The sequence below is a fragment of the Esox lucius genome, chromosome 4 (genome assembly GCF_011004845.1).
Source record: "Esox lucius isolate fEsoLuc1 chromosome 4, fEsoLuc1.pri, whole genome shotgun sequence".
In the NCBI taxonomy this organism is placed as follows: Eukaryota; Metazoa; Chordata; class Actinopteri; order Esociformes; family Esocidae; genus Esox; species Esox lucius.
Window position 1 is genome coordinate 19,456,365 of NC_047572.1, and position 14,209 is coordinate 19,470,573.

At 45.4% G+C, this 14,209-nt stretch overlaps 1 protein-coding gene across 1 annotated transcript; it reads right to left on the reverse strand.

Moving 5' to 3' along the window:
* Positions 1-11,689: 11,689 nt before the first annotated feature.
* LOC117594396 (basic proline-rich protein-like) lies at positions 11,690-12,982 on the reverse strand (the record flags this gene model as incomplete). The annotated part of the gene is made up of 1 exon (XM_034291743.1): positions 11,690-12,982. A coding segment is annotated over one exon (1,293 nt), but the record flags the coding sequence as incomplete, so codon positions are not given.
* Between the last annotated feature and the right edge of the window lie 1,227 nt (positions 12,983-14,209).

A 14,209-nucleotide genomic window follows, 5' to 3' on the forward strand; every position in this document is an offset into this window, starting at 1 on the left:
CAGAATGCGGAGAGAAGGCTGGACAAGCCACTCTGACATGCCTTCTCCAAGGAGAAAAATCGTGAAGTCGCCAGAACTATGACCACCCGTGCCCATTTCACCCAAACCTCTGCCAAGAGGCTGCCCCAGATACAATGCAGCCACCCAAATAGTGCAGTTTGTTCTCTGGTTTTGTTTCTCCTTTCACCTCCCCTACCACTTCTATTTTGTTTAATAAAACACCCTCTAGGGCGTGGAACACTTGCAATGTGTCCGTCCTGTGTCTCTGCCCATTGCACATACTTTGTAATCCACTGTAATTTGCCATTGCTGAGCACTCCAGTGCCTTATACTTAAATTTGCCAAACAGTTGATTTGGGCACACCTAAAGTTTTGGTTATTTCTCTGATCGATTTATTCTAAATAATCTGCCTCATGACATCCAGCTTTACATGCATTAACACTTCCTTGATTGTTATGTTGTCAGACTCCAGCAACAGACCCCAAATGCAAAGCCTAGAATCAAGACTAGAATTTGACAGCTCTCTTATGAAAACAAACATGCCTGCTTAATAAGAAACGGCTGTGAAGCTGATTGTGCACGCACTTTTAGTACCTTAAAGAATTGGCTGTGGTTTTGAAATCTGATATGGAATTCTCTTTCATAGTCATTGTGTCATTTTAAATTGAAATTTAAAGTGCTGGAATACAGAATAAAAAAGTGTAATTTTCCCAAAACATTTTCGAGTTTACTCCTCTGTATTGAAGATAATGGCATAGAGAACAGTTGCTGCTTTCCTGCATTCTCAGTTGACCTAGTAAATGCGATTTAAGTGTAATAAATCAAGTAAAATCCATATACACAGTCAAATCCATTCCAAGGCAAAAGGAAAGTAGAATTCTGAAAGGGATTTATAGGCGTATCAAACAATATTTGCATACAGTATGCATTTAACTTTGTTTTAATTATTTTGTATTATGGGTGTCAATATAACAGAAAGTTGAGTATTTATAGTATATTAAAATGATCAAAGAGATTTATCATAAACAATAACATTTAGGCAGTGTTCTTAGATTATTAAGTACTCAAAGATTTAGGCAAATGAAATCTATTTATTCTGCATGAATAATGTAATTATGTGTTTAGTGGTACTAAACCTTTGTCAAATGTTGTCACAGGTGCTGTTATTAGATAATGTTGCTCTGGATGCAAGCTTGTCCCTAATCTGTTGCACCTGTCTATGTGCTGGCAAAATTGTAATGCATCCCTGTAGGGGTGAGTACTTGAGTAATGGTCTGAGACCACTGTCACCTGGTAGTATTAGTAGATGACACAAACCCAGTCCCACACACTTAAAAGGCAGAGAGAGACAATGACTAATTGAAGAAAAAAGTATAATCCCATCCGAATTGTCCACTATTATGTAGGGTGGTATGACGATTATGAATTAGGCTTATCGTCAGACCTGTGATAAGAATGGACTGTGGTAGTGCTGGATTGGTCTGTTAATTTTGCCAAGAGCTAAATGGGTTTTTCGGCACAGAACACACCTCCATGCCTCAGCATGTGACCGTAATGATGGGTATTTTGGGTGAGCTGGCTTTCATGGCTCTGTTTACCTAAAAGAAACAGGTAATTTGTCACCCAAAAGGCTCTTTGTTGAAACTGTTTAAAAATCAACCAGCACCAGGACCCATGAAAAAGGGTCTTAATAGTCAGTTTTACATCTATATCCAGAAATATTGGCACCCTTGCACTTTTTTCAAATAACTCACATTGTCTCTAAAATAAGTAAACAGAAATGGCATTGATAAAATGACTCATGTGTTGAAGTTTATTTTGCTACAATCTTATGTCTGACCTCAGACAATGCTCTGGTTTTCTTAATTTTTTCTCAATGCTTATTACAGTACTCAAAGTGACGCAGAGGAATTTTATTGTTTTGCTTTATTCAAACTGGTTGAATGAGTGATTTGCATTTCAGGCACCTCAACGTTCTCACAGCTGAGTTCAATTCCATAGTAAATTTCTAATTCCTCCTAGAAGGTGCCAATAATATTGTCTGTGCCATTTTAGGATACATTTTTGGAATAATCTAATATTTTGTAAACAATTCACATGTTGGCTTTGGTCAACTGCAAACCAAAGATATACATATCTGGACAACGAACAGTTTTGTAGAAGAAACAGTGATTATTTGAATGAAGTGAAAGGCTGCCAGTACTTTGGACCAGGATTGTGTTGTTTGATGAAATGCACGTTCTAATGAGCTACATTTAAATCCAGTCTAATAATATACATTGATTGATGCAGAAGAAGCAAATACCAATTATTCCCCAACACTGGAGGGGAACGATTGGTTAGACTGTGAATCTGAAGGAAAATGAAGATCAAAAAGCATTGTACATAAGTTAGTGATAAATAAATACTAATGCTGGATTGGGAGAAGGATTGGGAGAAGGGCAAAAAATGATATGGAAGTGTTTGGATATTCAAGTTAGAACAGTAGAATCAATAATCTGAAAATGGAAGCTGCATCACACCACTCCAGGCACTGCCAAGAAAAGGCTGTTCCTCAGACCTCAGTGCATAAACAAGAAGGTCATTTAATTTGGTATTTTAGGACACATTGGGGATATTGGATTCTACTGTATGTGATTAAAAAAAAAATGGCCTGTAGACTACTCCCTTAATGTTAATGAACACAAATCAGAACATATACATTTATTTTAATGTAGGTAAACCAAATTGACATTCTAAAGACTTCAGTCAATTGTTTCCATCAAAATGGAATAGGGAAGTTCATGAAAATGTTAAAAACTATCAAGCAATATTAGTGAAAAGACATACTTTGCTTTCAGTTGTGATATTGCCACAGTGCCTTTAAAGATCTACTTTTTTGATAGTTGATCAAACCAAGATCAACCCATTGATAATGACTCAAAATATACCAACAAATATTTTCTGTAACAAAACAATATTGTGACAGGCCGTTATTCCACTCCTTGATATTATCTAGTGCTTACTAGTCTTTTTCAATTTGTACTAGTCAATATTCCACTGGTATTGTGATGAGACTACTAACATTTCCTAAACTAATAGTTTTTTTTTTTTTTTTTTACTTATTTGGCCCAATTTATTTATTTGTCATTTGTATAGAAACTAAAAATGGAATTACCAGTTGATATTCCATATGGAATTGGTACTATTTTGATGCTGACAATTATGGGTTTTAATGTAACTAGTAACACATTTCACTAGTCATTACACTACAATAGTCATTACATTTCACTATTATTAGTAATTATTAGTTTCCAACTAGTGACATTGGAATATGGAGTATTATGAATTCAAATGGCAACTAGTCAGAAGAAAAAAGTGCAGCTAGTTCAGCCAGTGAACTCCAGCTTTTCTGCTGGCCTCAGCCCCTAACTGCTCTTTATGAGCCCCTAAATACCTCCGCTGACGAGGTCCCAATAGGAAGCATGTGTGCACGGTCCAGGTTGACCTGGCTGGCTGCCCCTAAAACTAATCTGAAATGGCTATTAGTAACTATTGAAATACTTGCAACTAACTATTAAATACTAGTTGATTTTAAGTTATAATTAGTCTGTACCAGGAATTCAGGTTGGAAAAGGCCTGCCATGTATTTTTCCTTGTTTTTGAAAATGTTAAAATATAAACAGAATGCCAGTTAATCACAGAGCAGATTTGATCCAGTGCTTTTTTTCCTACTAACAGCAAAAGCTGCCTCTGTTGGATGATAACTTTCCTGTCAGAATGCATTGCAGGGTATTGAAGGAGATGACCCACCCTGCTGGTCTGTAATGAGGTCCACATGTAAAAGATAATTTGAGCTTTTTGAAAGCAGACAAGCAACAAACTGTATTTAATCTCTTTGAAAATAATTATGATCTTCCTTTAAACCAAGACAGTCGTGGTCCCCATCGCTTTGGGTGTATTTGTAATGAGGGTTGTCATACTTACTTGCGGTCAACATTTAAAGTACATATTAAGGCTAAAACAGTACCGGGCTCTATAGAGATAACATTTGCAACTGTTATGCATTGTTCTGTTGTTCTGTACAAAAACTTGATTTTACTTATAATACATTTAAGGATCTGCCCACATGTACACATCACCATCATACAGTGGATATAAAAGGTCTACACACCCCTGTTGAAATGCCAGGTTCTTGTGATGCAAAAGAATGGGACAAAGATAAATCACGTCAGAACTTTTTCCACCTTTAATGTGACCTTTAACGTGAACAATTCAATTGAAAAACAATATTGCCACGTCAAGATGTGCCATGCTAATAGACTCCTACCCAAAATGACTGAGTGCTGTAATAAAATCAAAAGGGTGCTTCAACAAAGTATTAGTTTAAGGGTGTGCACACTTATGCAACCAGGATATTGTAAGGTTTTTATTTTTCATTTTCCCCCCTCAAAGATTTCTGTTAGTTTTTCAATTGAATTGTTCACATTATAGCTCACATTAAAAGTGGAAAAAGTTCTGACATGATTTATCTTTGTCTCATTCTTTTACATCACAAAAACCTGGCATTTTAACAGGGGTGTGTAGACTTTTTTTATCCACTGTATGTTAAGGCACTGAACATAACAAACTAAGAGAGTTGAGTACTCAGCTACAACTTTGTCAATTTATATCACGCTGATGTCAGCTGTCATATAGTGAAGGAGAACTCAACAAGTTTTGGTTGCACGTTTGAGAGTCCAGATATTCACTTGTAGATGTACTACAGATACTAATATCAACATTTAAACAAACTTTCAGCAAACAATTTTTTGATAAGCAACTGCTTCCTATGGTTAGAGTTAGGTTTGGAAAAAGGTTCAGGGTTACGATAAGTGTTTCTGATAGCCAGTAGATAATCTGTAGAGCATCTACAGACACTTTAGACTTTCTCAAAATATGTATTTCTTCTGACTAGATACCACGCACTGTAGGAGAGAAAATAAACATTATGGATCGGTTTTGCAGACACGGATTAAGCCTAGTCTAGAATAGAAAACTCCACTGAGCTTTTTTTTTGTCCTAGAATAGGCTTAATCTGTGTCTGCAAAACCTATATTCTCAGTATATTTTAATCTTCCAGATGTTATGATACATTTGTTTTATTAAATGCATTTATATGTTCACCTAACATAGTACAAAATCAATTGGGCATCCAAGTCATGAGGTGCAGAGAAAAATCTGGGCAAAATCTGACTTGCTTGGTAGAGCATTGTCTAGGTCCAACCGATCAAATCAGATTGTAACTTATTTGACAAGGGTGATGTATGATGTCACAAGAACCTGAACCCTGCTGCTCTAACAAACCACAAATCCAGCACCTGAACAATGTGGAAAGATCTGTCACATTGCATAGGAAGATCAAGGCAGCCATTTATTATTTATTATCCTTTACAGAATATCAGGGTGAAGTGAGTGAGTTGTTGTATATCTCTTAGCTTTTTCCTGAACGTGTTGAGTGATGAACAAGTCTGGTGGTGCTGTTGATGTAGCTGGGCTGTCAGCCAGACAACGACCTAAAGGTTGGCCATATGAGTTAGAAAAGCATTCTGATATCTAGAATTTGGCAGTTGGGGCTTATGAAAGTAGCTAGTATAATAAACTAATTGATCAGTTGAATGGATGTCAATCATCACTAAGTAGGCTGAACCGTAGCCTACCTGGATGGTTGAGCACAAAGTTTGATAAAGAGATTGGATTAGATTCAACTTGGTCATTGAACAGTATGAGTACAATACAACAAAATGCAGTTAGCATCTAACCAGGAGTGCTAACAGAAGAGGGCAGGATACTTACAAGTATTAAGTATAGTGTATGTTACAAGTGGAATGTATAGAAGTGCAATGAATGCAAAGCCACTACGAATGGCAATTCTAAATGTGCAATGAAGGCCAATAGGGGAGGGCAGAAATTAACTTCATACAAGTATTAAGTATAATGTATGTGGGGAATGAATGGTTGTGCGATGAGGCAAATGCAAGTGCAAATGGCAATTCTGACTGTGCAATCGAGCAAATTGGAGGTGTAAGGTGGCATGTGCAACTGAAATGCAGGGATAGCACATGTACTTGTAACAACTGAAAACATCCTTATCAGAATTTGCAAGGCAGTGTCAGAGTCCAGTAGTACAAGGCAGTAGTGCAACAAGGTCCCTGAGAGGTAGTACTAAGCCGTAGGCAGGTGGGTATTATTACTGATGGGTCACAGAGTTCAGCAGGGATACAGTGGATGGAAAGAAACTGGTGCAGGAACGAAGAGACCTGTACTGCCTGCCTGATAGCAGAGGGGCAAACAGTTTGTGGCATGGATGTGAAGGGTCTCTGATGATGCTGCACAGCGGTAGAGGTTCACAAAGCCTTCTTCAGCCTCCTCAAAAAGTACAGGCGCCGCTGCACCTTTTTGACCAGGGCTGAGGTGGTGAGGGTCCCTAGAGAGGTCCTCTGAGCTGCGGACACCCAGGAAATTGAAGATGTGGACACCCTGGGCGCATGCTCCACCTCAGTGTCATCGATGAGAACTGGGGTGTAAATTGCAGCCGTTAGTCTTCTTGTAATCCACGATGCGTTCCTTGGTCTTGAAGGCCACGTTGTTGTTAGCACACCATGCCGCCAGGCGCATGACCTCTTCCCTGTAGGCTGACTCGTCATGGTCACAGATCAGGCCTACCACTGTGGTTTCGTCTGTGAGCTTGACAATGATGTTGGAACTATATACAGGAACGTTCAACCCGAACAAAATATCTGAAGTTCAGACCCATGGAGGAATAATTAGACCTATGTTTCACATTGTTTAGTATAGTCAGTAAACATAATTTCATGCAAGGTGGACGATGTACAGTAAGCATCAAACACATCCACATAATTTCAGTATCCCTTTGCATCCAGCAGTCAAGAATCCCTAGTTCAATTCGATAATGAAATAGCTGATTGAATACTGGAAATTCATTTTCTTTTTTTTTTCTTTTTTTATGAAAACATGTGTTTTTGGCCATTTAAAAATATGCTACAGAAAATAACATTATAGTTTGCCTGACCTACTTACCAAAACAGATGTGTCATGTTTTGGGACAAAAGATAATTCATGTGTGATCATGCAATTGCCAATCCAGTCTCTGAATCCCTTTTAAAAACAAGAACAAGCAAAATCTAATCCAAAGTACAACAAACATATCTCCATCACCAGTCTACCATGAAAAAATATGGTTTATATGATTGAAAAATGTATTATAATTTAAATTGTTAAAACCGATCACATTAAGCTACTTAAATTACAATACTGTGCATTTACTTTTCACTTGTCACATTCCGGGACCTTGGGGTATTTCATAAAAATATGAATTCAGAGGAATTCTGTATTTGCTTTTTGTGTTGAGATTTTTTACCACACAAATATAGAGGGTGAACAAAATAACGGAAACATCAGATGAACAAATTTACTAAAATAGAATTTCAAATGTTGCTGCAGAGGTCGCGTTAAGTTTTATTACCAATTAGTGGTCTGACAATTAGCTCTTCGATATTTAAGTACTCAAAGCAACATGAGATAACAGTTCCAAAGTGTCTTGACTGTACTAAGGGCACAGAAAAATATCAATTTTTCTGATAAATAACAAACAATGCACCATTCAACTACATTTATGTAATTTAGGTCCAATAGTTATTGCATCAATATTAAGACGCCGCAGTATGGGCCAATGCTGGCAAACTTGCTTACTATATACATCATAGTATGTACTTTTACCATCACCGGTGCAGCACTGTACATACTTTCAGCATGTAGTGCTAGTATGCCTGCTCCACAATAAACAGCTGCCAATATCATTGCCCAGGCCAGTGGCCCTCCACCAGGATGTATAGCAACATCTGTACAAAAATGCAACACAAGTTCTCACCATATCCTAGATAAAACTAAATCATGTAATTGTAAAGTTTAGCAAATTAGTGCAACAGTCTTGCCCCACCCTTCAAACTGAGACACAGAGACCCAGAATAAATCAATAAAGGGTGTTCAATTTCATCCAATTGTCCTCACCGGCACACCATGCACCCAAGTTTAATTAGAATCAGTCTTAAATATTTATTGCAGTTGTCCCTACTGTAATACTTAGAGGAAACTGGATAACTAGCGAAACCTGATGACACCAAGCACACTTGCTGACAGCTTCAAGCTGCTTAGCAATTAATTACCCAGGTCCATGCAGTTTCTTAACATATAGAGACATGTTGATGTCTTGTTGTGTGCAAGCTGTGTTTCAGTGAACCTGAAAGATCCAGCAAAGAGTTGAGAAGTAGAGGGCAGTGGGGTGGCCTAAGCTAATGTGTCCATATAGGGAGGCAGGTCTGCTGAATATGCAACAGATCAATGTCAGGGTTCCAGCAGGTTCACAGCATGACCATTAGGGCCAGAGTAGACATTTAACACAGATCACACAGCCCATTTCATCCCTGTGAATGGAGGCGCTCGCTTATGCCAGCTCAAGGTCACCTCCCCCTCTTATGCTCTGGGCATATGAGACACTCAGGGCTCAGATAACCTTTGTCTGCTTTGAACAAGGATCAGGCTGGAAAGTTGAATACATCTGAATGCATTGAAGTCCGAACAGCTCACATTTTTGACTATTATGAAAGCAATCATTATTGAGATTTGTTGTGGAAGGGAAGGGACAACATTCTGAGGTTGATACTTCGGTCTCTGCTGATCTCATCAAAATTTCAAACGTTTAGCACATATACAGCAATACTCATTATTCTACTTTCAAAGCTGCCTCCAATATTTCGAGACTACATTTTTATTTCTGTGTTTGCAACATTTATATTAGACATGCAGGTATAAGAACAAATAGTGTCTGCAGGACCTCCTAGAGAATGACAAAGATCTCAGACCAGTACCCATGCAGGTTAAAAAAGAAGCAAGAAGTGGAGTAGTGTGCCCTCTGCAGTTTGACATAATAATACTTGAATCTGAATAAGATCTTGAATTGTAGAAGAGTATATCTGGAATTGATTGAGTATGTGTGGTTGTACTCCAAGCAATCCTCCTAAACTGCTATGGAAACGACAGTGCCCAGTTGCTCCTCTCATTTTCCCCTTATGTTATCTGTTGAAGGGGGGGGTTGACAGATTAAAATGCAACATGTAGAAAGCATCTCTTGGCGTGGATCACATTTTGATTTACGCATGAAAAATAGAAGGTTAGGTTTTTCAAATGCAAGAAGATGTTTTCTAAAATATTCTCTGACATGTTATTTCTGGGAAGGCTTCCCTAAGAAAATCAAAGAAGTGAAAGATTTGTCCTATGTACGAATCCAAATCCCCTATTTTATGTTAATATACCTTTTTGCGGAACATGGGAAGGCTCTCTCTATCATTATTCCACAGTACAGTCATGATACATGTACAAGACCGCAGACACTTTAACCTTTGACATTTTAAATTGTCAAGATATAACAAGACATTGCAGATGTTGGTGCAGAGGACATGTCTCTGTAACATGTTAGACGTGTCACAATGACACACCGAAACACACTAAAATGCAGAAAGTTGCCAGAGTGGTAAATGTTCCCTCTTGAAGGAAAAGCTCTCTGTGCCCTTCTAAAAGAGCTAATAATTTGTCTCCATTTAAAGTGAGAGCAGTTCAGAAATCCATCCTAAAGAACCAGACTTGATCATTGTTCTTACAACTTTGCTAACGTGTTGGGCATGCAAATTAATCTATTAATATCAACAACACGTTAATCATGTTGAACAGCAACCCAGATAAATATATTTAGGTGTTGGAATCAGATGACAGGGAAATGAACTACAAAGTAAGGGAGTAAGCTGAGCTACAAGTCCCTGCAAACAGCCGTCCTACAGGGTGAACAGTAATTGAATTGTATATTTAGTGTTTCATTTGGCACAGCAAAGTTGGGAAGATCAAGGAAAAAAATCTTATTGGACAACACATTAGCTCACATCTCATGTTGACACAATACTAAAGTAAACATGTTTTATCAGTACAAATGCAGGATACAAGCTGCAGGCATATAGCTTCTTATCTAGACTATAGAAGTGAAATTAACAAGTTTACCTTAGGCCACAGTTTTATATTAAATATCAACGTAAGTCACAAAAAAAAGAGTAGGCCAACATGTACTATTCAATTCATATCTATGACTAACTGGTATTGCCTGAGTACAGATTTGTTCCTTGGGATATACCGTAGTTTGCTGTCGTGATGCAGTAAGAGTTAATACTTCTAAACCACTGGGCCTAGTAATATGACTATGTAACCCAGTCAAAGAAAAGATGAATACAGTGCGTAGTAAAGGTTTTCACCCACCTTGCACTTTTTATTGTGTGAGAACATTAAATCAAAATAGCAGATTTGTTTTTGCCGACACAAAAGTCCATAATATCAAAGTGCAGAATAAAATCAGTTAATTGTTCTAAATTAATAACAAATATTATTATTAAGAATAATAGTGTTGGATCTACATATTTTTAACCATTGGGCTAATTGTTGTTGATTTGCACAGGTGAAAGAATGAATCAGGGATAAAGGCTTCTTCAAAGTTTATTCAGTACTCATAGTACATGTCTTCAGATGTTACAATCACTGATCTTGCCAGTGTTAGTTTCTCTCTCTCTCTGCTGATTCCCACCATCTTACAATTGACCTTGAGGCAGCTGGTGTTATAAGGCGACGTTCCAGGATGGTCGTGTCTAGTACCTTATCCGTTTCCATGCAAACGGAGGAATTATTATATGGTATGCCTAAACACAGAATGCCAAGCCACTAGAAATAGTGACAGTTATATCATACATATATATTTAACTAACATTCCTTGTCCCTCTAACTACAACAAAAAAACATGTTGGTTCGTACACTAGCATTGTGACAATTCCATCCCCCTATTTTATGGAAAGGACCCTAAATGAATAAAGGACCCAAACCACCTTGTGGAACTCCTTTGTGGAAAAACAACACATTTAGTGTCAATAGCATCTGTAATTATAGCCTGAGATAAATCACTGAGATGATGCTGAAACCAAAGGCAGGTGTCTATGGCCAGGCCAAGTGTGTCTGTTTTTTCATAAAAACAAAATGATCAACTGTATCAAAAGCCCTGTCACGGTTGTGGGATGAAGAGGACACAGGCGCAGAGTAGAGGTAGGTAAGGTAATCCATTTAATACAAAATAAAGAATGCAGGACTCCAACAAAACAAAAAGCAGCAACCAGTGACGTGGGTATTCCTTACACAGGATAAACAAAACCAAAATGAACCACGCCTTGGGGCCTACAAACTAAACTTAAATAGGGTCCCCAATTGGAGGCAATGACTAACACCTGCCTCCAATTGGGGAAACCAAAAAAAGGAGTAGAGGTGGCTAAAGGCCACCTCCTGTCCTGTCCTGGCTATGCCCCGAGCCCAGCGCAGAGATGGCTAGGGGCACAGCCAGGACGTGACAGTACCCCCCCCCAAAGGCGCGGGCTCCCGACCGCAAGACCGGGACGACCACACCCGGACCGGCGGAGGCTCAGCGCCCGGAGCCGCCGGCACAGGCCGGGGAGGCGGAGCTGCAGGGACAGGCCAGGGAGGCAGAGGGTCAGGAGACGGGAGAGCCGGCGGAGGGACAGGAACCGGCAGGAGAGCCGGCGGCGGGTCGACAGCCGGCGGAGAAGCAGGAGCCGGGGGAACCGGCGGAGGGTCGACAGCCGGCGGAGGAGCAGGAGCCGGGAGAGCCGGCGGAGGAGCAGGAGATGGGGAAACCGGCGGAGGGTCAGGAGCCGGCGGAGGCGGCGGAGGGTCCGGAGCCGGCGGGAGAGCTGGCGGAGGAGTAGGAGACGGGGGAGCCGGCGGGGGAATAGGAGCCGGTGGAGGAGCAGGAGCCGGGGGAGGCGGCGGAGGGTCCAGAGCCGGCGGAAGAGCCGGCGGAGGAGCAGGAGATGGGGAAACCGGCGGAGGGTCAGGAGCCGGCGGAAGAGCCGGCGGAGGAGTAGGAGCCGGCGGAGGAGCAGGAGACGGGGGAGCCGGCGGGGGAATAGGAGCCGGTGGAGGAGCAGGAGCCGGGGGAGCCGGCGGAGGGTCCGGAGCCGGCGGAAGAGCCGGCGGAGGAGTAGGAGCCGGGGGAGCCGGCGGAGGAATAGGAGATGGGGAAACCGGTGGAGGGTCAGGAGCCGGCGGAAGAGCCGGCGGAGGAGTAGGAGCCGGCGGAGGAGCAGGAGCCGGTGGAGGAGCAGGAGCCGGGGGAGCCGGCGGAGGGTCCGGAACCGGCGGAAGGGCCGGCGGTGGGTCCGGAGCCGGCGGAAGAGTCGGCGGAAGAGCCGGCGGAGGGTCCGGAGCCGGCGGAAGAGCCGGCGGAGGAGTAGGAGCCGGGGGAGCTGGCGGAGGAATAGGAGCAGGCAGAGGAATAGGAGACGGGGGAGCCGGCGGGGGAATAGGAGCCGGTGGAGGAGCAGGAGCCGGGGAAGCCGGCGGAGGGTCCGGAGCCGGCGGGAGAGCCGGCGGAGGAGTAGGAGCCGGTGGAGCCGGCGGAGGAATAGGAGCCGGCAGAGGAATAGGAGACGGGGGAGCCGGCGGAGGAATAGGAGCCGGCGGCAGGTCGGCAGCCGGCGGAGGAGCAGGAGCCGGGGGAGCCGGCGGAGGGTCCGGAGCCGGCGGAAGAGCCGGCGGAGGAGTAGGAGCCGGGGGAGCCGGCGGAGGCATAGGAGACAGGGGAGCCGGCGGAGGAATAGGAGCCGGTAGCAGGTCGGCAGCCGGCGGAGGAGCAGGAGCCGGGGGAGCCGGCGGAGGGTTGACGGCCGGCGGGGGAGCAGGAGCCGGCGGAGGAGCAGGAGACGGGGGAGCCGGCGGGGGAATAGGAGCCGGTGGAGGAGCAGGAGCCGGGGGAGCCGGCGGAGGGTCAGAACCCTGTGGGAGAGCCGGCGAAGGAGCCGGAGACAGGGAAGCCGGCGGAGGTTCAGGGAGAGCCGGGACAGGCGAGGGCGCCGCTGAGGCCGGGACAGGCGAGGGCGCCGCTGAGGCCGGGACAGGCGAGGGCGCCGCTGAGGCCGGGACAGGCGAGGGCGCCGTAGGACGATGCGGGGGCTCCTGGGCAGGTGAAGGCGCTGCGGGACAAGGCGGCCAGTCCACCGCGGGCTCGGGCGGCGGCCAGTCATCCGCGGCCTCGTGCGGCGGCGGCCAGTCATCCGCGGCCTCGTGCGGCCAGTCAACCGCTGGCTCCACGGCGGGTCCTGGCGGCGGCGAAAACAGGGCAGCGGGAGGAGCTGGCGGCTGAGGCCACTGGGCAGCGGGTGGAGCTGGCGGCTGAGGCCACTGGGCAGCGGGTGGAGCTGGCGGCGGAGGCCACTGGGCAGCGGGAGGAGCTGGCGGCTGAGGCCACTGGGCAGCGGGAGGAGCTGGCGGCTGAGGCCACTGGGCAGCGGGAGGAGCTGGCGGCTGAGGCCACTGGGCAGCGGGTGGAGCTGGCGGCTGAGGCCACTGGGCAGCGGGTGGAGCTGGCGGCTGAGCCCACTGGGCAGCGGGAGGAGCTGGCGGCTGAGGCCACTGGGCAGCGGGAGGAGCTGGCGGCTGAGGCCACTGGGCAGCGGGTGGAGCTGGCGGCTGAGGCCACTGGGCAGCGGGTGGAGCTGGCGGCTGAGGCCACTGGGCAGCGGGTGGAGCTGGCGGCTGAGGCCACTGGGCAGCGGGTGGAGCTGGCGGCTGAGGCCACTGGGCAGCGGGTGGAGCTGGCGGCGGAGGCCACTGGGCAGCGGGAGGAGCTGGCGGCGGAGGCCACTGGGCAGCGGGAGGAGCTGGCGGCTGCGGCCACTGGGCAGCGGGAGGAGCTGGCGGCTGCGGCCACTGGGCAGCGGGAGGAGCTGGCGGCTGAGGCCACTGGGCAGCGGGAGGAGCTGGCGGCTGCGGCCACTGGGCAGCGGGAGGAGCTGGCGGCTGCGGCCACTGGGCAGCGGGAGGAGCTGGCAGCGCTGACTGCGTCTCCCAGGCAGCGGGGAACGCTGGCTGCGGCTCCCGGGCAGCAGGGGGCGCTGGCGGCGCTGGCTGCGGCTCCCGGGCAGCAGGGGGCGCTGGCGGCGCTGGCTGCGGCTCCCAGGCAGCGGGGGACGCTGGCTGCAGCTCCCAAGCAGCGGGGGGCGCTGGCTGCGACTCCCAAGCAGCAGGGGTTGCTGGCGGCGGCTCCCAGGCAGCGGGGGGCGCTGGCTGCGG